This window comes from Rhineura floridana, chromosome 8 (assembly GCF_030035675.1).
Source record: "Rhineura floridana isolate rRhiFlo1 chromosome 8, rRhiFlo1.hap2, whole genome shotgun sequence".
NCBI classification, from domain to species: Eukaryota; Metazoa; Chordata; class Lepidosauria; order Squamata; family Rhineuridae; genus Rhineura; species Rhineura floridana.
Genome location: NC_084487.1, coordinates 105,494,546 through 105,520,936, shown reverse-complemented (window position 1 = coordinate 105,520,936; position 26,391 = coordinate 105,494,546). Strand labels below are relative to the sequence as shown.

The 26,391-nt window shown below is 42.5% G+C and overlaps 1 protein-coding gene across 1 annotated transcript in view; it reads right to left on the bottom strand.

Annotated features, from left to right (window-relative positions):
- Window positions 1–14,628: 14,628 nt before the first annotated feature.
- Window positions 14,629–26,391, bottom strand: part of CERK (ceramide kinase) — a 47,870-nt gene continuing 36,107 nt past the window's right edge. Inside the window, exons 11-13 of the mRNA XM_061640277.1 lie at window positions 24,852–25,060; window positions 21,669–21,877; window positions 14,629–20,146 (exon numbers count right to left, since the gene is read on the bottom strand). Of these exons, the coding sequence (XP_061496261.1) occupies window positions 20,062–20,146; window positions 21,669–21,877; window positions 24,852–25,060 (503 nt within the window). The 3' untranslated portion in view covers window positions 14,629–20,061. The remainder of the gene's footprint in view (window positions 20,147–21,668; window positions 21,878–24,851; window positions 25,061–26,391) is intronic.

Genomic DNA, 26,391 nt, shown 5'->3' with positions numbered 1-26,391 from the left:
TTACAATTTGTTTTAAACTTTTATTGTACCTCAGCCACTTGTGTGATTAACAAGTATAAATAATAATATATAAATAATAAGCTTGGAGCCAGCCCTGCCTCTCACAATTTCCAAAACCCTGCAATAGAGAGCGACTGTGGAATAGTTAAAAAGGGTAGGTCCATGCAATGCTTTACATTTATTGTTTCCTTGGTGGCTTTAGGTGATATTTTTTAAAGGGGGGAATTTGCTGCTCACATGATCCAGAAACCTCCTGTCCCAGAACACATTAAAATGCAAAAACTGTGTGAATTTATCAAAGGCTTGTCAGAGCGTTTCAAGACAGCATTCCTGTCAACCAGCATGACTTTCAGCAATTTCAGTATTTCCTATAAATCCACCACTATTTTATATGTCTTAATATGTAACTCTGACATATCAGGTATGCTTACTTAAGAACATAAGAAAAACCTTGCTGGATCAGGCCAATGGCCCATCTAGTTCAGCATCCTGTTCTCACAGTGGCCCACTAGATGCCTTTAGGAAGCCCGTAAGCAGGACCTGAGCACAACAGGATTCTCCCCACTTGCAATTCCCAGCAACTGGTATTCATAGCTGTCATGATATTTAACATCTACATGAAAGCACTGGAGGATGTCGTCTGGAGATTTTGGTGGAAGGGTCAGCACACTAATACGTGGCTGACAACCAGCTCTGTCTTTCTTTTCCATTAGATACGGGCGTGGACATCCTGAATCTGGGCTTGGGTGCAGTAATGGATTGGATGAAGATGAACTTGATCCGGACAAGGTAGAGGTACTGTTGGTGGGTGCTTTGTCCATTCAGATGAATGGTATTCCAGAAGGCGTTGCATTCCCCTTGAAGGATCAGGTTCATACTTTACGGGGTGTTTTTGGACTCAATATTGTCCGTAGCAGAGCTTCTGCCGTGCATGCAGAAGACCTCAGGTTCAGTCCCTGGCATCTCCAGGTAGGGCTGGGAGTAACTCACTGTCTGAAACCCTGGAGAACCTCTGCCAGCATAGACAATCCTGAGCTAGATGGACCATTATGTCTGACTCAATTGAAGGCAGCTTCGTATGTTCCTATTGCCATTCGAAGTTCAAGAAGCTGCTGTAGCTCAATGCATTTTAGATCTGCTTCAGCTGATCCTCCAGCCTTACCCGTATGGAGATAGGTTAAGCACAGTTACTCATGCTCTAGGAACCTTCCATGTAGACTCTTGCAATGCATTGTGTATGAGGTTGTCTTTTTAAATGGTCCAGAACCTGCAGTTCGTTCAGTCGAGTCACAAAATTATTAAGTGGAAGTGGGCATTTTGATCATATTATGCCAGTAGTATACCAGCTATGTTAGCTTCTAGACCATTTCTGGGCCCAATATAATGTGATGGGTTTTCCCATCCTGGGCTTCTTTAGTAGGAAGAACAGGATAGAAATTGATAAATAAAAAAATAAATGAAAATAAAATGGTTTTAATCTATAATATATATAGGGACTGAGTTACCTCAAAGGTGGGTGGCTAGAGCCTTCTCGGTGGAACCCATGTTATAAAATGACCTTCCCTCATGAGAAGCTCGCCTAATACCTTCATTATACTCTTTTTGGCACCAGCTGTACAGCACCTTATTCACCCAGGCTTTTAGCTGCACTTGAAACTAACCGTGGACTGTTTGCTTGTTTGTTCAGAACATTTGGAATCCACCCTTCACTCAAAATGGGAAAATAACATATTTTAGAAAGGGGCTGCTCAGAATAAAAATATGATCTGCGCGCATTGTATCTTTTATTTAACAGAATGTTCAACAGGAACACATAGTGGGGGGAGGAGGGAAAGAGAACTTATTGTTATTTAATACATTTATATACCACCTTTTCCTCCAAGGAGCTCAAGGTTGTGTACATCGTTGTCCCCTCCCCATTTTATCTTCACAACAACTGTGTGAGGGAGGTTAGGCTGAGAGGCAGTGACTGGCCCAAGCCCACCCAGTGAGCTTCATGGCCAAGCAGGGATTTGAATCCTGGTCTCCCAGGCCATAGTCTAACCATTATACCACACTAGGCTCTTATTTTTAACAACTTATTTTTCCACTGGTACCCCATGCCCCTGGTGTGCCTTTATCTAGCATGTTGGGTAATGGAAGGGGAGGAGAGAACAGCAAAACAGCAACTCCCTCCTTTGCTGTCCTGGGGCTCCACTGTTGCTGCAGCTGCTGCTGCTACTGCAAGGTAAGAAAAAGGAAAAAGGGGGGTGTATTTGGGGAACTGTATTTGAGCCAGAGGGGGGGGAAACGGAAGCCTTTAAAAGCTGTCCTTTAATTTTGTGTGTACTGCCTTCAAGTCGATTATGACTTATGGTGACCCTATGAATAGGGTTTTCATGAGGCTGAGAGGCGGTGACCGGCCCAGGGTCACCCAGTGAGCTTCATGGCTATGTGGGGATTCGAACCCTGGTCTCCCAGGTCGTAGTCCGACACCTTAACCACGATGAGTCCCTAAAGTTCTTTCCCGAGGGTGCTGCCCTCCAGATGGTCACTATTTTAGTAGGAAAGATTCCAGCACATACTGGAACTTTAGGTTTGCACAATGAAAGTGGATTAAAGTACTCCCTTGCCCTACCCTAACTAGTCCACTTTTTAAAATGCCTGGTCAATAAAGAGAGGACATAGCTTTGCGCAAGCAAATCAGGATGAACAAACGGCTCATCTATAGGAACTTCACTGGCATCCATTATATAACATCTCAAGGAGTTTGTTATGTGCCTCCAAGTCGACTACGACTTATGGCGACCCTATGAATTGCAAATATTAACAACAACAAAGTGAGTCTAAATCAGGTCCATTTTAAAGGAGGGTTGAGAGAGAAGTAGGGAAAAAAGGAACCTTACGGACATGAATTGGTTGTCAGAGATCTTGGCTGCAAAAATATCAAAAGAATGACTAAAAGCCATGTTTATTTGTGTGTGTTCGTTTCACTTAGATCAGCCGCATCTCAAGCATTGCAGTTTACATATTAGTTCCAAGGCATCCTTGTGTACAGGCAGTTCAGAGAGCTATACTTGCTTAGCTTCAGTGGTTAAACTATGTTGTGGGCTTTCAGGCCATTTTCTGTGGCCAAAAGACAAATTAGACAGGCTCCAGAGTAAAGGCTAAAAGAACTCAGCAAACAGAAATCTACAGGAAGGCAGGGTGAGGATGGCAGTTAAAACATGCAATTACTTGAAGCAAAACTTAACACCTAGCAACTACTTGGCTAGCATGACAGTGATTCAGAGAGAAAAAAATGAGAAATTTTACATACACGCTCTGGGTTGTAGAAAAGAGGGAGTTTGATGAAATGCAATTATTTAAAAGGAAGTTTTCAGCAGAGGGAGCTATAGGACAAAACCAGCCGCAGCAGATTTTAAAAACACATTTCTCTCTATTAATTTATTACTGAGTTATTGAACTGCCTAACCCAAAGTTACATTAAATGTCAGAAATGTGGTGAATATGGGTTTTACTGGGAAATCTCACCATGTGATTTTTTTTTTACTGCTCTGTATTGCAATTTACCAAGGCACTATCCAGTATTGTGAAGGGAAACGTTCAGATTTCTAGTTAGTGTTCAAATGTTGTACCTAATTAAAACTCACATTTCTCTTCAAGGACACTCTTCTCCAGGGGGGTCACAAATGTGGTGCAAATCTGTGGGCCCACCAGTACCTTCTAATGGCAGCTATGAAAGTAAACATCCCCTCAAAAATCCACAACCCGTAAGAGACTGTTTGCTCTTCCTGCTTAATTCCTTTTGCACTGGCTTAGTTTCTCCAAAGTGAACACATCCTCTTAAACATGCCTATTTTTCATTGTGTGCCAGGATTGGACACCCACCCTCTCTTCCATTCTGAACAGAGGAGAGATGCAAAGAGCTTTTCTCTGAGAGGAAGGAAGGTGGTAGCCCTTCCCCCCATGGATAGGGGGGCATGCCTGCATCATTTTGTGGTCCTGCCTATTTTTCTACTCTTTTAGATGTGGCAGCCATTTTGTGCTATGCCACACCCCAATACAGCCATTTTGTGCTATGCCACACATCCTGATAGCAGACATTTTGTGACTGGCTCCCATGGCACTTTCTCAAATTTCCAAATATGCCTACTCGCCCTGAAAGGTTGATGAGCCTGTATCCTCCATTTACCTGTCCGGTTGGTCCTTTACATGTACTATTAGCTCTCCTGCAAATGCAGCTCTCTGCTCACAGCTGTCAATCAGGAGAGGATGGCAATAGCAGGCAACTCCAGCATGGAGCATTATATGGGGTAGGAGTGGGAAGGCTATGCCAGCTCTTGGCATTCTCCACATCCTGCAATTGTGGTTGCAATTTCAAAATCTCATATGGATCCAGTTTTGAATGGGTCCCAGGCACAGGGTCCTATGGAGGGCTACCTCCTCTGTCAGTGGACCTGGTAGACTTAAATGACCCCAATGGCAATGCTACAAACAGCACTCGCTGGCTGGTTCTAGCCACCAGTGTTGCCAAAGGGGCAATGGTTCTTTTTTAATTCATAGAATGAGGACAGAAAGGACAAAGTAAAGCAAAAGCAGATAATCTTATGACCCCTTCAGTTGCTGGAGAATCCTCTCTATTTAGCAACAATTCTGAACTCCTGACAATCAATGCACTTCTTCTCAAGGTCTTTCCTTCTTAAGGTTCGGATCTCTCCAGGTGCAGCATCTTAAGGCCTCTCCTTCTCAAGGCATGCACTGAGATCTCTCCAGGTGCATCCTGTTGCAACATAATGCATTTCTATCCAGAGTTAACTCCTTAAAGGATACAGCCTAAAAGGATTCTAATATTGCAATGGCCCAGCTACATATAAAAGCATATACATAAAATTAAGAAGGTTCAGGACCCTACATAGGTGGCAGACGGGTCATTAAAGGGCAATTGGTGGACATCACCTCTCCTCAAAAGCACAATAGTCTTGCACGTATTTTCCCATACACCACCCTTTAAATTCCTCACACTGCTCCAGACTGGTGCTAGGCCAGGAACATTATTGGAAATTAAAAGATTGGCTAGATCAAGCTGCATGGTGTTGCTCAGAGTGCTGGGCCAGGAAAAAAATGGGGGGGCAAGGCAGGTATTAGTGGTGCCATGACAGCTGCCCAGGTTGCCAGGAGCTGATACCAACTTTGTGTGGATTTGTACTGGAGTAAACTCATGGAGGTCTAAAAATGAATTATTAGCTGTGAAAGCTAATTGAATTTCTAGAGTAGGGTTGGGGAACCAGTGGACTGCCAGATGTTGCTGGAATTCAACTCCCATCAGCCGTAGTATTTTTGCTAGATCAGTCTGAATTTCAAACCTAGAGAAACATTCCCTATAGACTCTAAAGAAATTTCCCATTGTTTAGGTTGTATAGCACATTCTAGTTCTCTGTTCCACATTAAGTTCCTGAACTTCTACTTTACAAAGATCCAATAAACATTTTTAAATAGCAGTCGTGGGTTCAGCTTTCTGAGAAGATCCAATCATTCACCCCAACAATTTAGGAGGTGCTGAAGCACTTGAAGTAGATGGTCCATAAGTGTACACACCAATGAGTGTTGTAATTGAAGATATTGTCATTCAGCACTCACCAATAAATGATATTTAAATGGTATTATAGGAAATAACTGATCTAATGTGGAAATCCCAGAAATATAAAAATCAAGCGAGAAAAAAATAATAATGGGGGAAACTCAGGGCAGGAATCAGCAATGGTCCCTGAAGTTACTGGTGCACACACAGATGCCCATGAGCACACACAGAGATTTTTTTTGGTTTTCAGCTCAGAGTCATGGTGTGCCATGGGAAAAGTTACACTGATATCAAGGGGAATTAGCAATCAGGCAAAAGACCAAATAATATGCAATATATTACAAAATAGACTTCCTCCCAATTAATAGGTAGGTTGTTACACAAATCAATGACTGACTATGAAAATAACATTGAAACTCAACTGGCAGCCTGTGGGTTAACTTCAAGAGTTGATAGAGGAGGAGGATCCTAATACCAGATATGGTGAAGGGAAAGTGGTAGAAGCCAGACACACTGTTTGGAGATAAATTAAGTTAGAGAGGGGGAAAACAGCACTGGCTAGGAGCAGTATGACTAAGCTGCCTGAGGATTAGAAAGACCAAAGAAAAAGAAGAGAAAAAGGTTCAGAGGAAAGGCAGGGAGAGGAGGTTTCTTCAGGGAGATGCTTGCAGATGGTCGTAAAGGTCCCTAGCCATTGGGACCGCTTGTATGGTCTGTGATGGGAGCCCAGTGGATCCCTGAAGCCTTAAGCTTCCTGAGATAGAGGTCGGAAGGGGGAATACTAGGCTATGTGTTCCCTTAGATCCCTGACTAAACCCTGGACAAAATAACAAAAACGGAAAGGAGGCGAGGCACACTGGGGGGGGAGGTGGGAATGGGAGCCAAAATGACTAGAGTTGGAGCAATCTGGAGTCCAACTAGGGTTGCCAGGTTCAGGGCCTGAGACTGATCCTGTATCTTTAGGAGAAGAAAAAGTCAAGCAAGTGCAGGTTTCCTTGCAACACTGTAATGGGAAAAACCACAAGGTGGAATTCTCTCTTCCCCCTGCACAACTTTTAAAGATACGGAAGACCTCTTGGAGGCTGGGCCTGGCAGCAAAGAGATCTTCTGTATCTTTATAATTTGTGGAGGGGGAAGGGAGAATTCCATCTTGTGGTTTTTCCCATTACACTGTTGCAAGAACACCTGCACTTGGCTAACTTTCTCTTCTCCTAAAGATACAGGATCAGTCTCAGGCCCTGAGCCTGGCAATCCTAAGTCCAACAGTCTAGGTGAGGAGGGAAGCCACAAGGACTGAACCCACAAGAATGGAGGTTTAGGAGAGACTGTTCTTAAAGATTTGGTCACCCAAGGGAGCGGTTTACCTAGAAGGAGTACAAGAGGGGGATCTAAGCTTGTATACCATTGGATATAAGTTTTCCATCATAGGTAGGGAAATGATGAGAGCAAAGCCATGCGGTTTGAAAATATATCTGCTGGAGTGTTCTAATCTTGTCATACTAATGGGTTCCAGGCCACATTCACACCATACACTTATTCCACTATTATTCCTCTTTGAACTGCCAAGAGTCCTCAGCACCGTTCACAAGCTACACTTCCCAGGATTCTTTGGGGGATGCCATGGCTGTTTAAAGTGGAATAATAGTGTAAAGGTGGCCCTAATGTGTTGGCCAGTGGTGGCAGTGCTTCAGGCATGCAACTTCCTTCACCAGGGCTCTAAGTGGACCAAATCAGTATGCTCCTAGGATAACTTAATTAGGTTAAAAGTCAGGGAGAAAGACCTTTGCATATTCATAGGTTTCACGCTGGTATGCATACCTGGTGGATCTCTCTGAATGATCAATCAAAATCAAGGTCAGCAAATACAAAATACAGCCTTGCCCTGTAGGTCTTTTCCTTTAACTACTTCCTCTGCAAGATGGACATTTCTGGAGTCTAGATGCTAGGGGGTATTTCAAATGGGTGCGAGCCTGAGCTCCACAGTCACTGTGTGGAGGCTGGGTCAATAAGACTTCACAGTTCCAACTTGTGGACATGTGATTAATCCTGTTCAGTTACATAGTGACTGTGTCCCATGTCAGCTACTATGTACAGTATGTTCTGTTTCCAACCCACCGGCATATTGCCCGTGGCGTTAATCTGGGTGAACAGATTAGCCAGGATCGGGGCCCACCAATCTGGAAAGTTAATAAAGAGTTCGGGTGGAATCATATCTTCCCCTGGCGCCTTACCCCTTTTTAATAAGGAGGTAAGAATCCTGATTTGAGTTGTTGTAACTGGGGGCCAGTTAGGAAGATTAACCTCTTTAAAGAGCGGAGGAGGGACAATGAATGCGGCCGGTGCTACATAGAGCTTAGTGAAATGGTCATGCCAACCAGTGGCGGATATTTGTCCAGATATGAACTGTCTAAATGCACCGGATCCGCCAGCTACCATGTCCCAGAACAAACGTTCGTTACCCTCCAGTAGCGCTTGATCGAGCTGCTGCCATTGTGCTCTCGCAAACATGGCCTTTTTTTGCCTCAACAAGGACCTGTATGAGGAACGAAGATGGACAAGTTGGGCATGACAGAATGTTGATGGTTCCCTTATTGCTCTACGTGCATAGTTAACTAAATGCCGCTTAGCAGTTTTACATTCATAGTCAAACCACCTTGTGCACCCCGGTTGGGCGGCCTTAAGGGGATCCTTCAGGATCATCATAGGTTTAAGAAAGGAAATAATAAGCTGGTAGGAACTAAGGACGTCTGTCTCAGAGTCCATACCTGCTTTCCTGAGTGAGAGAAGAGCACTGCTCTCTAAAAATTGGAATGAAGAGAAGTGGAAGGTTGGGGGCCATCGTACTCTACGGTCAGCTATTTGGAGACCCTCCACATCTGGTAAGGCCGGAGGAGGCAAAGGATGACGCAAATATAAGACCGTCAGAGTAGGGAAGTGGTCAATTTCAATTCTATCTAGGACATTAAACTTATAAACCTCCGGGATTAGTGCGCTTGACACCAGTGTGAAATCTATCACGCTAGCTCCCCAGGATGAAAGGTATGTAAATGCTCCATTGGACTGGTCTACGGCTGGTCTAAAATCCAAGAACAGATAGAGTGTCACTGTATATGGATGGACAGATTGGCAATCTCTAATTCTAAGTTCTCGAGCTGGTTTGGGCTATATAAAGTAGAACATATAAGGGCAAATTACTTGTCACTCCCCCTACCGGCTCATTTACGATATGCTTTCACAGCCTTGAGATTCCAGACAATGCCAAGTGCTTTTGTGTCTGGCCGCCACCTACAGATACCGCGGGATCAGCGGTTATGCATATGTCATACCGGAAAGGTGGAAGATCTCCCCCATTATTTATTGGATTGCCCTCTTTACGCCCACCCAAGAACCAAGTTTCTTGATACTCTAATTAATCGCCATGGCTCTGGACGGGTGGACCAAATTGTTCCCTTCCTTCTAGCTGACACTGATTATTGGGTCACCTATTGGGTGGCACACTTTGCCCTTGCGGCTCAAAAGCTGAGGGCCAAGTATTCATTAGACCTGGGATCTTAGGAACATTAGACGCTGTTCTTAGGAACATCTGATGAAGCTCACATAGTTTTATTTGTTTTAGCTTTTACATTTTTTGATGGTTTTATAGCCAAAGTATGGTATTTTAACTATTTGCATGTATGTTGTGATGGCCTAGGGTCTGGCAATAAACCTGACTACTACTTAAAAATGTACAGTATGTAATCAATGAATTAATCCTTTCTGACCTGAACATAGTCTAACGGAAAGGAGATGCAGCTTAATGTAATATCTAAAAGTGGCAATATACATAGGATTGTACACAACACTGGCTCACCTTTGAGGTCATGGCTTGCAAATAGTGCACTTACATGATCATAAACTCTGGGATTTCTTGCCTGAGCCCCAGAAATATTTGTAAATGTTAGGAAATCAACTCACACAGTGTAAAGTGGAGGTTTTGCTTATTTATTTATTTATTGGCAGTAGAAATTAAGACTTGCTGCATCTAATGAGAATAATTTTGAGCAATCAAAAACAGATGTTCCTGTAACATTCTAAATGTTGACTTGCTAACATCAAAGTATTGCAGGTTTTGTACACCCTGTGGAAATTATAGTTTACTTTGCTTGCTGAGACTGTGACTTTGAATGCCTTCAAATCATTTCATACTGTAGACTCCAAAATTATGGATGTTTATGCATTAATTTTCCTTTTGATTTGAATCTTTCCAGTTACTAGGCAATACTTGTATCCTTTACTTAGTTACTCATTAGACATAAATATAGCAGACTTGCAAATGGTCTGAGAGTCATGTACTTTATGTGATATTTAAATGAAGACAGAGAGGAAGGCCCGTTTAATTTTAAAACAGTCTTGCAGAGTGGCTCTCAGTTTGAGTAAAGGATCATTTGTGTGTACAATTGCTGTTCCCTGTGGCTGGATCCCACAGCACTCCAGTCCTGTTTGTAAAGAGGAGCCACGTGTTATCTGCCAAATCTACATTGCACAAAATGTGTATCCAAAGCAGGGCAGTATGTAACAGTCGCAATGCATCACTTTAAGGCTGTAGTAGACAAGATTTAATCACATTTGGTGGGAATGAAAATATATACAGATATTTGGGGCAAATATCTAAAAAAAAATAAAAAATAAACATTGAACACTTAAACATTAAATTTAGATCCTTTTGTTTTTCTCGTGGGCAAGGTAAAAGGAACAATCCAAAAGAAATTGGGAAATGATGGGAAATCTTTTGGTGGTAGTTCCTATATTTGTTGAAAAACACTGGAAAAAGAAGAAAATTCCATCAGTGAAGGAATGGGAAGTAGCTGTTTGGCACAGGCTGCTTATGCATGAGTTCACACATGATAAAAAGTTATGTATGGGAAGGTATAGCAAATGCACAAAGAAATGTATTAGAATCCTGGTATAAGTTTGTAAAATACTGAATGACAAATCTATAGTTGCAATCTGATTTGTGTGTCAGACTTTAGAAACATAGAAAGTATTTGTGAGAGACAGTATTTTTCTTTTTATCCTTTTGTTGAAGTATGTCTATATTGTATTTTGGCTTTGGGGTTAATTTTTGGAATAGTAATGACTATTAGCAATATAAATAAATATATCCCATCAAGTACCGCCTATTAGTGTGGAGAGGACACATTGAGATTTCAGAGGCATAAAAATTATGTCACTCATGTGTGGACTATGGCCCACAAATGCCCACATGGAAACAGCAACCCACATACTTGTAAAAACGCTGGTGCAGTAGTAGTTGGGTGGTGAAGGCGGGGAAGCATTGTGCACCTGACTTTGGGGTGCTGAGTGGGGCTGCCGCTCACCAAGAAGGAGAGGGATAAGGCGCAAGAAGCTCAGGGCAGTGTGGGCACGGTGGCAAGTGTCAGATTGACTCTGCCACTGCACCCACACCGCACTGAGCTTCCCACATTTCATTTCTCTCCCTCTCAGTAAGAGGCAGCAGTGCTTGGCATCTAGAAGCCAGGTGCATAATGCTGCTCCATTTCTCTGCCCCCCAGTGTGCCCTTGTGTGGACACAGCCAGAATGGGCAAAAGAATAGTAGTGAGTCAGTGTCTCCTTTAGAACTTCAAAAGGTCCACTCTATAAAGCTGGACCTCTTAAAAAGCAACAGAATCACTATACATACTCATGTATAGTTTGCAGTCACATCTTATGTACCTTGGTGCTATCTACATACATAAAAATACAGGACTAGATCAGGTTCACATGTGTGCATGGCTTCACTTTAAACCAGTCAGGACTCACTACTAGAGCATTGCCCCAGAAACAGTGGTCGGTGTCAGGGCTCAGAGGCTCTAGAATTAATTCATGAATTTCAGTTCACAAATGGGTTTTCCACAACACTCAATTCCTTTTCCCAGGAGGTAGTCTGAAGGCAAGAGTTTTGAATATGTATCTCCCCAGTTCATAAAACTCTGTCTGCAGTATTACAAATATGGCAATATTTCCACCAAAAGTTCTTTTCCAGTTTGGAATGTGATGTGAGATTCTGCACCTGAGTGTTAACTGTTCAGCCAGATGCTCAAACAAGCTGTTTTGTAGGTGCATGTGCAAAAGTTTCTTAGTTTATCCCCTTATTCTCACCGAAAGTCAATGTTGATTGGCTTGAACTACATTATACCATCTGACAAAGCAGCTTTTTGTTTAGATACCATCTTCTGTAGTTGGCTCAATTCTCACAACTGTTTCTTGCAAACAATGCATTTCATTCAAGTAGGGTTGAATATCCCCTTCCCCATCACAACACCATTGAGTTTGTGTGGGGATTTCTGAGGGGTTGTTTGAAGTCTGTCAATTTCTACTGTTGCTGAAGATGAGACAGCAGGTTTTATCTTTCCTCTCCTTTTCTTAATCCAGCATTGTTTCCATTGGGCCACTCTGCAGCAAATGGCAATGCCATTGGGCTCCTTTGGCTGCAGCAAATATATATATATATTCACTAACAGGCAAACAACCTTGCAGTTTAAGAACGTACCTATAACCAACAGATATTTCTATCAAACTTTAAAAAGCAGGGAAATTGGGCAGCTATAGTGAATGCACCAGGGGAGCAGGAGATCTGACCTCCTCTCTGAGATATTGGACTGCCCTACAAAGTTGTCAAAATGTAAACACAATTTGGGTTGGTCTTGCACAGTCCAAACCACTTCCTGTGAAGCTTTGAAGGATTTGGTAACTTGTGCCTCTGAGCATATGGTGAGTGGTGGCCACACCTGCCATCTCCAAAGATGCAGAATTAGATGTTTGCATGTTTGTTGGTGTTCTTACTTTGCTTCTTTCCTGTGTTACTTCTATTTCTACAGAGAATCTAACCTAGAAAATTTTATTTCTCCCCTTATTCATCCTAGAAATCTGTGTCAAATTTATTTTTATTAATTTTAAAGCCTTTTTATTGGTCAATGTCATATGATGGTGAAGACAGCCTTTTGTGTTTCAAACTGGAGGTTATGTTCTATTTCAGGTGCATTAACAGTTGAATCTGAAAAACTGCAGTTTTATGTAAAATCAGAAGGATTACAATATATTGCTACTTAAGCAATTACTCTAGCTGGCCTGCCCAAGATGCATGTTTTCAGCCTGCTATGCTTAAACCACTTCACCTAAGGAAGGTAGGCATGGTCAATTAAAAACATAGAGCATACACAGAATTTTGCTAGAATATATTTCACCTCCTACAGTTTTATCTTGTGCAAACTGAGACTCTCCTCATGTCTATCGGAAACTATTCTGCAGAATAGTCAGTGACATTATTCCACAATTGTTTTTGGACTTTTTTGGGGGGTTGCAAAGTCACCTTGTAGTGGTGAGTGGGCTTGCGTGTTCCAATGAACCCTGTGAGCGATGCCATCGGGAGTCATGTACTCCCAGCAGGGTCACCCATGGCAGTAAGGTCAAGGGAGAGGAACCAGAAAAGAATGATCCAAAAAAGTCCTCAACGGCAGAACAGGCGGAGGATAACAATGTGTATGTTACAATGGCTGTGAAGGCGGATGAAGACTGCAGCAGATAAAGGACTTCCAATCGTCATGGTACCCATGCCATTGGATCAAAGCCTTTTTCTGTCAAGATTGTGTGTTGATCGTTGTGCACCAATCTCTCCACATAAAACAAATTCATGCACAGGCGTCTTCCATAACAAAAGTCCCATGGTGATTGGCAAATTGCGACGGGGGCAGGACTATGAAATCCAGAAGCCTCTAGTCTGGTACATTGGCGGTAGATACAGATTCAGACGGATCCATTGTTAAAGACTATATTTTGGAAGACAATGTTACTCGGTCATGAGTGATCGCCAAGAAGAAGAAGGTGTACTTCACATATTCACAGAAAGAGAAGCAAATGAAAATGATTTACTATAGGAAACTTCACTAAAATTGCAAAGTAAATCAAACATATTTAAAGTGACTATCTGAACTATATCAACTGTTCTAGTATTGTTGCTTCCTCCCTGCTGAATCAAGATCAGCGCAGCACATGTCTGGTTTCTGTTATTTGGGCTGATTGTAGGTGTTGTCATCAGATCATATGCTCAGAGGCACATGTCACTGAATTCCTCCAAGCTACACAGGAAGTGGATTGGACTGTGAAAGACCAACCCAAATTGTGTTTGCATTTTGACCAATTTGTAGGGCAGTACAATATCTCAGAGAGGAGGTCAGGTCTCCTGCTCCCCTGGTGCATTCAGTATAGCTGCCCAATTTCCCTGCTTTTTAAAGTTTGATAGAAATATCTGTGGGCTATATGTATGTTCTTAAACTGCAAAGGTTTTTTGTTTATTAGTGAATAATATTCTTGTTTAAGAAATGGGGAGCAGAATAAAACCCTCTCCTGCCTTGTCTTAAATCAGGGATGGGGAAACATTTTCAGTCCAAGGACCAGATTCTGTTTTGTGGGCCACATGCCCGTGGTAAGTGGGGTCAGAGGCAAAAGTGGGTGGTGCAACAAATGTACATTTTTAGCTTTGTACAACATTTCTCCATCCAGACAAGCAAGAGTCATCACAGGAGTTTAGGGCCACATCTCAGTCAGCCCAAGACACTACAAGAGCATGAAGCAGGGCCAGTGAACGGTATGACCAGGGGAGAAGGTGTGGTCTGGAGGACCACATAGAGAAGACTAGAGAGCCATATTCAACCCCCAAGCCTGAGGTTCCCCATCCAGTTTTAAATAATGATAAGCTCCCCCTTCATGTTAATCGGTTTTGTAAAAACCCTGAATATTAATTACAATCTTCAGGAGCAGCTTCTCCACATACTCCAGCCCAGTTTAAATTTCACTATTGTCCCACAGTCAGGTTTAAACCTGTTTGCTTTGGGCGGGAGGTAGCAGTCGAATTTCCATGTGGCTCTTTTTCAGGGAGCAATATCATAAACCACACATACACAATATCAGTGCACCTATGCCAAGTTTATGAGCTGGGGGAACATACTGGGAAAAGTCCATCACCATACTACAGAAACTTAGAGACAATCAGAGAGACACGCAGTGTCTGCAACAGAACTGTTTATTTTCAGAATTCTCTTCATCACACAAGAACAAAATGTTGTTTTTCAATCTTGAAACCAGCAAGACTGATAAAGAAAAACAACCCCCCACAACCAGCTAACATCAACAATTGTCATGTTGCAAATGCTAGTTTTTAACTAAGCCTTAAGCAGCCAGATGCAGCCATCCTTTGTTCATTTACTAGGCAGACACACACCCCCACTGAGTTCAGTGGGACTTACTCCCAAACAAGCATGTATAGGGTCATAACCTATAGGTACACAAGAAGGTTCTCGTTAATGAGAAGCACGCCATGTACCACATTAAACAAGGATTGTGCTTTTGTTAACACACGAAGCCACTCATATATATATAAGTTTGAAGAAACAGCATCATTTCTTAGATGTTAAATTTTAGCCTAATTTGCAGGAATTGAGTTGGATTTTCTAATTTGTCTCCTAATTCTTAACAGTCTTTTGCAACACTCTTGTTTATTCTGCATCAGGGGTGGGGATCCTCCGGCCTGAGGGCCTAATTAGGCTTGCCAGACCTGCCCGTTTGACCCATGAGGGCCAGAGCTTGGAAAAGTTACTTTTTTTTGAACTACAACTCCCTAGTCAAGGCTTGAAATAATAATGGAAACATATGTGCATGGGCACTGGATTGGGCTGATGGGAGTTGTAGTTTAAAAAAGTAACTTTTCCAAGCTCTGCGTGAGGCTGTTTTGGCCAAGCCATGCCCACCTGCCGTACACCTGATGTCGTAAATGACATCAGGTGTGGGGCAGGAAAAGATGTGTCTGGACCCAAAAGAGGGCTTGCAGGCGCCACAGACTGTGCACAGTGCTTTGCAAATGACAACTCTCACTTGATGGTTAGGGCCCCTCTCCATGGGGAACTCTAGACTATTTAAACGTCTACCTCCTTCTAACCATTTTAAAAGCAAAGTCACTAGCAGCCAGTTTTTAACTGGCTGGTTGTTTTTGAAGTTGGTATTTTGTTATTTTACTGAAGCTCAGCTTCACTGTTCAGTGAGGGGCAAATTGAAGTTTGCATAATTTTCCTCTAAGCTGACATCTGTGCAAAGGAGTCCATTTTATTCCCACTCCTGGGACAGCTCACAACTCTAAATCAGTACTAATTCTTTTACAAATCACCCTTTTGTGGAAATGAGAATTGTCCTCTTTTCAGATTTCCCTCCATTTTTGGGGCTCAGTACCAATCAATCTAAAATATATACTGAGACAAGGATCACATTTTTTGAGTTGAGACAGCAATTGTTTTGCAATAGAAGAAGTGGACTGCTGAAGAGTACAAACTAGTGTTAACATTTGGAAGTGTCTTGAAAAGCTCGAGGCAACAATATGTAATAAAGTAACAGAAAAATGTTACTTTAATAGGACTGCAAATGGGGAAAAAAACCTTTCGAAGGCTGCAATCTAGTGTTCCATGCACATGGTCTTCATAAAAACACATGCAATTCATTTCAATGGAGGCAACTATGTCCATGCAAAAGTCCTATGGAGCTGCTGTTTCTACTGAAGTACATGGAAAGCCACATAGGAGTTCTGGATTGGCGCCAATATGTGTTAATTAGATACTAGTAACATAAATAATACTTTAGCAATGAAACACTGTTTCAGTAGTTATACAGACTCTTTGATGCCAATGACTAATTCTTCGCTCAGTTAGACAAATTGCCAAGCAATTTCAAGAGAGCAGCCAGTGGGCAGAGTCCATTACAAAGCATCTTTGCTGAAATGAATGGGAGCGGTGCCTACTGACTGGTCTCCCCCAAATGACTGAAACAACTTGCACAGCATTGTAGATTAGGTCTTCACAGAAGTTCTCCAACAAATTGTTTCCAAGCTTTCATATGCATACAGACCGGATGGAACAGATGTTTATGGAAATACAAGCAAACCGACTCTTGCAGTGCAATCTTATGCTTTGTTCAGCAGTTAAGCCTCACTGAGTTCAACAGGACTTGTTTCCTAGTAAGTGCACTTAAGGTCGCAGCCTTAGCTGTCCAGAAAGAATGAAATGGAACATTTGCGAGAAAACTGTACACTCCAAAGAAAAACAAAGAATGATACTAAATTCATTTCTCAACTGTGCAAGCGAAAAGCTAGAATGACAAAACAGAGTTTGGCCCAACCCTATACAAACCATCCCACAAAGGGTGTGAAACTATACATATATATGTTTCCATTATCATTTCAAGCCTTGACTAGGGAGTCTATTTTCTTTTGCTGTTAACAGATCACATGCAAATAGAGTAAAACAGAGGAAGCCAACATGGTTCCATCCCCCATCATCCCTGACTATTGGCTAGATAGGCTGGGGCTGATGGAACTGTAGTCCAACAACAGCTGGAGGGCACCAAAATGGCTACACTTGGAATAAAGGGAGCAATCTTATGCTCCCTTGGAGAGTGGCTGAGAGGCCACAGAATGTTGTAGATCTCCATCTCTGCAGTTGGAGAGGGAAAGGTCCATAGACAGAGGAAAGGCCGGAAGTCAGAAGCCTTCCTTGTGTGCTGTGGCTATATAAAGCTCCACCATAAGAACAGCCTGCTGGATCAGGCCAATGGCCCTCCTAGTCTAGCATCCTGTTCACACAGCGGCCAACCTAAAAGCAGGACCTGACCACAACATCACTCTCCCCATTCCCAGCAACTGGCATTTAGAGGCTTCTAACAGTGGAGGTAGAACATAGCCATCATTGCTAGTAGCCATTGCTGTTGCTGATCTGTCTTCAGTTTTCTCAGGGTGCTGGGGACCAAAAACAGGATGTTCCAGGAACGGTGTCAGGGGCAGATCAGAGGAGGCTTTGGATGCACTTGTTCCAAAGTCCTCTCATTCTCCTGGAAAGGGGGGAATTGCATCAACCCTGTAGCTGCTGTAGTTATTTCCCTTCCCATTGGAACCAATAAGAAGGAAAATAGAAAAAAGGAAAAGCAACAAGAGGAAAATAAAAGGTAAAACACACCCTACTTCTGGCATGAGGTCAGTAGAGCTAAGGAAGTAGTGGTTCCTCCACCACAGACTCTCCTCTCCCCTCTGTATAATTCTCTGTAAAGGCTTTATTAAATGCCAGCTTCATCACACAATGCCACATTATCAAAATTATTTTCATCATCATTTCAGTAGGTACTAAACAGCTAAACTATATCAGCCACTTATATTGCTGTCTGACTCAGTCTAAACATTCTAAAACTCTCCTTTATGAAGAGATTGCTACAGAACCATCTAGAAGCCGATGGCATTGTCTTGGGGCCAATTTAAATAATCAGCAGAATCAAACAGTGACACCTTTCCTGGATGGGATTCCTTGTGTCTGCAGGTGGAGGGGTGAAATGTTTGAATGATTCCCTATAAGAAACAAGCTCCTGCATGTAGAAACCTAACTTATCAGGGAGAAGGATTCAGCTTAGCCTTCTCCCTGATGTGTTGGATGTAACGGGTAGTTGTGGGGGAATATTCAAACAGGCAATTGGCCACCTGCAACCTGAAATAGTACTGTTCAGGAAAAAGAATTATATATTTTTTAATATATGGGACAGTCATTTATTAGGATTCCAAAGAGGCTAACATAAAATCTAAAACCAGTCCAAAAATCAAATGGATAAAAAGCAAACAGCAAATTCAGTTTAGGGGCAGCAGCATACTAAAGCTAAAGAAAAAGAGCTGCCTTTTCCGTTATCTTCTAAAAAGCACCACAGAATGTTTCGTTCACTTGATGCTGCTGATTGTACAAGCTAGCTTTGATTGGGGAAGGAGTTGTTGGCTAGGGCCCCACATTGTTCCTCTGACCATGTAAGGGGAGGAGGGGGGAACATTTGTGTCAGCTCGCCCCTACCCCCGCAGTCCCCTGCACCAAGTCTGCCACTATTCCCAAGAGTAACTCAGCCTCCAGGGGCAGATTTGGGGTATGGGGTGCAGGAATCTGCAGAGGAAGGAAAATCCTATCCCAGGAGCATGAACTCTGTTACGGTCATGGAAAGAAAGTTAGGATCCAAGCCATTTTGTTTTCACTTAAAACACATTTAAAAATCTAAGATCTATTGGTGTCTCCTATCAGATACTTTAACCCTGTCTCTTCCTTGCCTCTCTGAGCCACTGCAGTACCATCATCTGTTTGTGCTTGTTCTGGACCTGCCCACACCTTTTCAGATAACCCTTCTTACATACTTCCTTCAAGAAAAACGCCAGGGAATTACAGTATGTTGTCATATGCAAATCTGCTCTAGAGTGTACATATATGACTTCTTACTACTTTAAAGCCAGGAATGTGTGTTTGAATTGCATTGATAAGTTGCAAAATGCCGTCCCATTCAAGTAATGAAAGATTTTTGCTATAATTTCAGGAGAGAAAGAGGAGGAAATGATGGCAAGAGACCTTTGCTACTTTGGAGTCACACGCAGCTACAAAGTGATTATAATTCAGTTGCTCCTTTAAAACACTCTCTCTCTCACACACACACACACATTTAGATCAGATCTTAAGACGGACATGATTTGCACAATGATATCAAGGGTGTAAAACTGTATCCCACTTAAGTCAATGGTAAAATTCCCACTGAACTTAATGCAGCATTGTATTTAACAATTTAGGGAATAATCTTTTCTCCTCACCCAGCCCGGCAGGGCTTTATGGAACCGCAGGGTCACCACCACAACCATTGCCCTGCCGCACGTGGTGGTTAGGGCAGAGGCAGGTAGATCATGATGCCAGTCTGGAGCGGGTGCAGCAATGAGGTCCAGGAAGGTTCAGCTGTTCCCCCAGAAAGCCCTGCTGCTGTTGATGGGAATCCCCGTCTCTCCTCGGCCAAGCCACTTGATTTCTGTACTCGCCACAGGTGAAGAAAAATTGCTTCATACATAACCAGCTTGGAAATGACGAGGGCTGGCAGAGAGGGAATGGATCATTCCATCTTTCACTTAGGAGAAGGCTTATAATAGTTGTTTTTAGCCTGCTAAGAGCCTGTGTTTTCATGTTTGCTATAGAAGGGTGGGTATCCCCTTTCTTTGTGGCCGATGTGGAAACACAGGACACCAGCCTCTTAGCAGGCTAGTATTTTTTTTTGGGGGGGGGGGAGCTAGTAACTTTTATGGGTTTATTTGAAAAGCTGATTTAATGCCACAGGACTGCTCGCCTACTTGTTACTGCAGTAGAGCCACAGAAAATAAAATAAAAGAGTAAAAAAAATCATGAAAATGTAACCCAATTCCACCCCTCTATATCATATAGTCAGTTTGTTCAAAAATAAGCCTGATTTGCATAAAGTCAAAAATCTTTGAAGGCGTTCAGACCAAAATATATATTACCAAAATTAAAAATTTAACCACAAAATCATAGTCCACTTTAAAACATTTATTGACATGCCTGAAACGCTTATTCATCTGGGCAGCTGCCTTCTGTTGCTTCGTTTTCACAGAGAGTTGACTTCAGTTAACTACTCAGCAAAGTTGCTTGTGAATTGCTTCCTGTGTGGATTCCTTCTCTATTCCTCTTGCAAAGAGTTTCATTAGTTGACAGTGAACCCTGCAAGATAAAGATATTCCAGAATTACTACAGACGCATTAATTGTGAATTGTGCCAGTCACCAAGAGGAACAGTCCTTCCACCATTCCAGGCAACTGGTTTTTCACAATGGCAGCTTCAAAGTAAGTCAGGTGCAGATATACTCAGAGCCATTCCATGGCAACTTGTCTATTAGAGTTCAACAAAACGGGGGTTGTGTGCGTAGAGCTCCCTACTTGAAAGGTGGGGAGAGGGTATCTGTATTGTCCCAGGTGAGATATATTTATTTATTTGTTTTATATCCCACTCTTCCTCCCAGAAGGAGCCCAGGGTGGCAAACAAAAACACTAAAAACACTTTAAAACGTCTTATAAACAAAAGACTTTAAAACACATTAAAACAAAACATCTGTAAAAACATATTAAAATAAAACAACAATAAAAACATATTAGAACAAAACACCTATAAAACAGCTTTTAAAAAAACAGCTTTAAAAACATCTTAACAAGAAATTCCAACACAGATGCAGACTGGGATAAGGTCTGTACTTGAAAGGCTTGTTAGAAGGTGTTCTGTAGGTGCCAAAAAGATAACAGAGATGGCGCCTGTCTAATATTTAAGGGGAGGGAATTCCACAGGGTAGGTGCCACTACACTAAAGATCCGCTTCCTATGTTGTGCAGAACTGACCTCCTGATAAGTTGGTATCTGCAGGAGGCCCTCACCTGCAGAGCGCAGTGATCGACTGGGTATATAAAGGGTAAGACGATCTTTCAGGTATCCTGGTCCCAAGTGGTACAGGGCTTTGTACACCAAAACCAGAACCTTGAACTTGGCCTGGTAGCTAATGGGCAGTCAGTGGATGGGAATGACAGTGTAAATACAACATTTTACAGCTATTTTCTGAATAAATTGAATGCACAAGGTTGTGTCATGTCCATCATGTGATAAGGAGAGGAAGGGATTTATAAACTGCTTAGAGAGCTCGTTCAAAAATGAAGGAATATACACATACATAACATAAATAAAATACACAAAACATTTTACTACAATCCAGTCCAACTTTGTGTCAGTGCATATATGTGTATTCAGGACTTATTAACTGAACATCAACTCGACTGGCCCCTAATTTCTCAAGACATAGAACCAAACTACATGTGATGTTAAAATGCATTGTTACGTGTTGTGTGTATCTTTTTTACATCTGTAAATATAAACCACTGGGCACTCTGAATCAGGATCAAGTGCACGATGTGTGAGGAGGGGAATGTTTAAAGTTTTCCTCCTGCAATGTTGTCCCAATGAAATGCACCTCACCCCAGAGGTTGATATTTGGCACAGAGGAAGGTCTGAAAATGTTGCATGTTCAAACATGTTGTGACCCCTCATTTTCAAGACTTCCCATTCAGGGCAGATGACTACATGAGTGCCAAATATCAGATTTCTATCCGTTGTGCAAACAATGTAGCATTTTTTTAAAAAATAGTCCTATAGCATAATGAGAGAGTGAAGCTCAAGCATCTTTAGGAAACGGAGATGCTCACTTGACTTCAATTGTTGAACTATCCAATGTTTCTCCATCACAGTTCCAGGTGCTTCTGGGAGGGATGCAACAGCAAGCAGGGTGATCTCTGCGGACATGGCTGAAATGATTTTTCTCCATATCCTTGACATCGCTATCACCATATTCTAAATTCTTCGATGTAAACTGAAACTTCTTGATCCGATAAACCTCCACAAAAGCAAAGTCAAACTGCAGAGAAATGAGAAGAGGTAATTTATTGCGTTTTTTAAACTTGAAAATCAGCAAATTCCTTCTGCAAGTTCTTGCTATTACACACTCAACCAAGCCACAGTACAGCACAGAGTTAGGTGCACTCAGGCCCTTGATTTCACAAAACATCTTTACAATCTTTTACCCTGAATTAGCAAGACAGAACCATGCATGGAAGAATCATTCTCTGTGTGTAGCTGATTCGGTATTCATACTCATTGCAATGTTCACCTGGGGCTTATTGAGCTGGCTAGATGTCAATAATGATGGCTAACTTGGATCTGGGCCTTCCTCCAGAATTCTACAAGGCAGGTAGATTATTGTATCCATTTTACAGGTGGAAAACTGAGGGTGAAATATGTGACTTGCTCAACACTACATAGGGAGCTTCATGGAAAGAGAGTGATTTTCTGCAAACTTAATGAAACATAAGTTACAGCTCTTTTTGCAGTTTCTTCAAGGCTTCTGCATTGGTTACTATTTCCTAGAATGCCATCCTTGTGGCTCCTATTTCATGATCAAGAAACTGTCATTCCTTGATCATTCAACAGATGCATCTTCACTTATTCTTAACTAAAATGTATGAACTGAATATATAAATAAGATGCTGTGCAAACTGAGTTAAAATTGGTGCATTGTTCCTTGGTCTTCTGCAATGACACATCAAAGCTGGACAGCTGTCTGGTCTCTTTCTCCGCTAGCATTTTTCACTTTCTTTTACTTCTCCCTTACTTGCTAGATCGAGATTTATTATAGCTATTTTCAAGTATCTGGAGAGTTGTTACACAGAAGACGGAGCAGTCTTGTCCTCTGTTGTTTCAGAGGGCAGGACTCAAACTCATGGGTGAAAATTGCATGGAAACTGATTTCGGCTGCAATTAGGAGAAACTTCTTAATGGCAAAAGCTGTTCCACAGTGAAACAGACTGCTTTGGGAGGTACTGTGCTTTCCTTTTGCTGGAGGTATTTAAACACAGCCTGGATGACCATCTGTCAGGGATGCTGTAGATGCTTCCTGCATTGTAGATCCTGCACTGACTAGATGACCTCAAAGGTCCCATCTAACTCAAAAGCTCTATGATTTCATTATTACTCGCAAAAGGTCCATCAGCTTTGAGATGTGGGGGATGAGGGGGATTGAGGGATGGAAAGGCAACTGTCATGGAGCAAGAGGTGGATTAGGACTGCTTTTCAAAGCTTTGGTCCTGATCTGCTATTCCCCCCCAAACCGAGTATGACCTACATATCCTAAGAAGCAAGTGGGGAATTCTTCCCCTGATTCTCCTTCACCCTGTTTCTGACCCAACCTGGACTTTGAGGTGGAAACGTATCGCCTCCCTTCCTGCAGTCGTGGAGCTGTCTTTAGAAAGAAAACAAGAGGGGCGTTCTTTGCCTCCACCTTGTGATGAAGGTTCGAGATGGGCCCACTGGTGGGCAGGTTGTGCCGTCACTTCAACACTTCGCACAATACAGTGTGCTGCTTTTCCCCATAGGAATGCATGGCAGCTGTTCACTTATGGAGGAGCAAGGAAAATGGTGTATTTGGGGGTGCAACTGGGGGAAGCGCTAAACTTGGGCCCTGCCATTGTCAGCCATTGAGAATCCAGGCTGCACCTGCTTTATAGCCTTGCCCGTTCATTTGGATAGCTCTGTCCTCGGATTTGTTGCTTGGTCATGCTGGAGCTGGATGGAATGCTGGGAACGGGTTTTTGCATAATCATTTATATATCACCATAAAAGGTTGTGGCACTTTACAGAGTAGCGTGAGTAAAACAGGAAGGCGAACAGGCTCCCTGCCCCAAGGAGTATACAACACACATAACTGTGTGGCATGGAAGAAATAAGCATGGCCTTGTTTATAAGTAGCTTTCTCCTTTCTAAGGGGTTGTATTCAACTAAGCCCCCTACTCTGAGCAGACCCATTGAAATGAATGAACTTGTTAGCCATGTCCATTAACTTTAGTGGGTTTACTCTGAGCAGGACAAACCCTGATTACCACCTGGAGCTATCAATCAGTTTTGAATTTTGGCTTTTAAAAAGAGGAAACATAATTAGTTTGCGTGTGTTGGGAGGGCAGGAAACCCTCATTTGGGCTTCTTCAGGAGGAATCAATTGAATGAATGAATGTGCTGGCTGTAGAAAAGCACAAGGTAGTTCAACAGACATTAATGGCAGAAGAAAATTGTTAGGGCTGGTAGTCTGAAGGGAAGCGTGACCTGACCAGGCATGGAATTGAGCCAAGATAGGCAGCCAAGCAGGTGGGGAGTTAAGCTGGTCATCAAACCCCACCACTTGGCCTGAATCTAAAACATGAGCAGCTTGAGCTGAGGAGCCAGGCCAAAGTCAGAAGCTCTACAGCAGTGGTGGGGGACCTGGGGCTCTCCAGATGCTGTTGGATTTCAGCTCCCAGCAGGTTCTAGCCGGCATGGCCAAAGGTCCGACAATGCAGGGTCCTCGCCACTGCTCTAAAGGGCCAGGGGGGACCCTAGAGACCCTTTCAGTTACTTGCTTCTTCCTGGGAAGGTAACATTAACTATGCCCTCTGGCTTTCCATGCTGGTAATAAGAACAGCAGAAAGTTGGCCAGCTGTCTCCTCTGGCCAGTGTCTGTGATAGTGCAGACAAAATCAGTAAAGCTCTTGGCTGCCACTGCTATAGGCCCTGCTTTTGAGACTCCTGGCGCATCACAATGTTCCCCTGCTACAGATATATTAACAAAACAGAAATCCAATTCAGGTGAGCAGCTGCCGACTCCGGTATTGTCAGAAAGAGCTTTGATGTGGGAAATGTAAAAGCTCTGAGCGCTTCCAGAAAGATAGGCTGCTATCTGAGCTTCTTGCAAATTATGTGAAATCTACCTTTTTGTTTTCACAATGAGAACATGAATCGGGCATCGGATTTTGCCTCCGTTTCGACCCTTGAAACTGTCCCGGTTCTACAGAGGGGATACACACCTGATCGTCCTGATTCTTATGCCTGATGAGGTACCTTAGGAAATTGATTCGGGAGCATTTGCGAACTAGAATGAGGTCTGCAGAGCCATCTGCCAAGTGAGCAGCTGGTGAAAGGCCTTTCAGACTTCGTCGACAGGCACAACTTATATTTGCTGCACTGATGGCCAAAAACTTTCCTTTAATAACCTTCCATTCTCCTTCTTCATCCTCTTTAAAACAGAAACAGCTACATTTACTATGGAGGTGGTGGGGAACAAACAGCCATACTTGCCATGATTTGGACTTTTCAGGGTGTTAAGTCTTAAGGCACTGCTGATTCTATTAAGTGCACAATAAATTATGCCTCATTTTATAACACATTATTTCATTAGCAAGGCATTAAAATTAAACATGCTGCATGTATTTAAATATTGGTTGTCCATGGGACCACTATGCATATTTCTTTCCTTAAAAGGAGGAGAGGATTGACAGAAAGGAGCTGTCTTTGTCACTTGGGTATGTAAGGAAGCAATTCTGAGTTAGAAGGCATTAATCCCACCCCACACCTCTCTAGAAAAAAAGCCTTTAGAAGTGTTTTCACATGATTTACAGCAAGGATGAGGGCCCTTTTTTGGCCTGAGGGCCACATTCCTGTCTGGGTAATCTTCCAGGGCCCACATGCCAATGGTGGGCAGGATGAGAGGCAAAAGTGGGCAGAGCAATGAATGTACATTTTACCTTTGTACAGTAGACTGGAGTAGGGATGGAAGAGAAATGAGATTCAGTTTGCATTTAAGTCCAATTTATCAAATTCACACTTTCTGAAACAATACGAGAACGGAAACACAGCCATCCTTCAAAGTTCGCACTTATCTGAATGTTGCAATGCAGTTCTCCAACCAAGCAATGTTTACAAAAATGCATATGAAAGGGTAACGTATGCAAAAAATAAACATATTGGTGAAAATAACCTACAAAAATGCATATTAGGATAAACTGCTTGCAAAAATGTGCACATTAGTTAAAACTGCATATAAAAATGTATTTATTAGGCGAAATTTGCACTAAAATGCAAAAGAATTTTGATGAGATTTTTTAAAAAAACCATAGCAAATTGCTGCAGAAATGTGGAGAACCAAATTTAAAATTCAAAAAATGAGAAGCTGAGACAACTGAAATTGACAGATCATTCCATCCCTAGGCTAGAGCTACTATGCACACTCACACATCCCTCTCTGTGCTCCATCCAGGCATGCAAGGGTCTCATTATTAGAGTACAGGGACACATTTCATTCAGGCAAAAACATTCAAGGAGGGTGTGAAGCACTGATGGTGAGGGTGTGGCTGGGGAGAATCCCAAGGGACAGGCAGAAGACCAGAGGGCCACATTTGGCCTTCAAGCCCCAAGTTCCCTGCCCATACTTTACTGCGTAAACTTCTAGGGATACACATAAGAAAGCCACGCTGTGTTGTATGGCATTTACTTCCAGCGAAGTGGGTAACGGCTACATCAATCCCACTTTTAAAAAGCATGCTTAATGCTGCTGCTTATTTGAGGGGA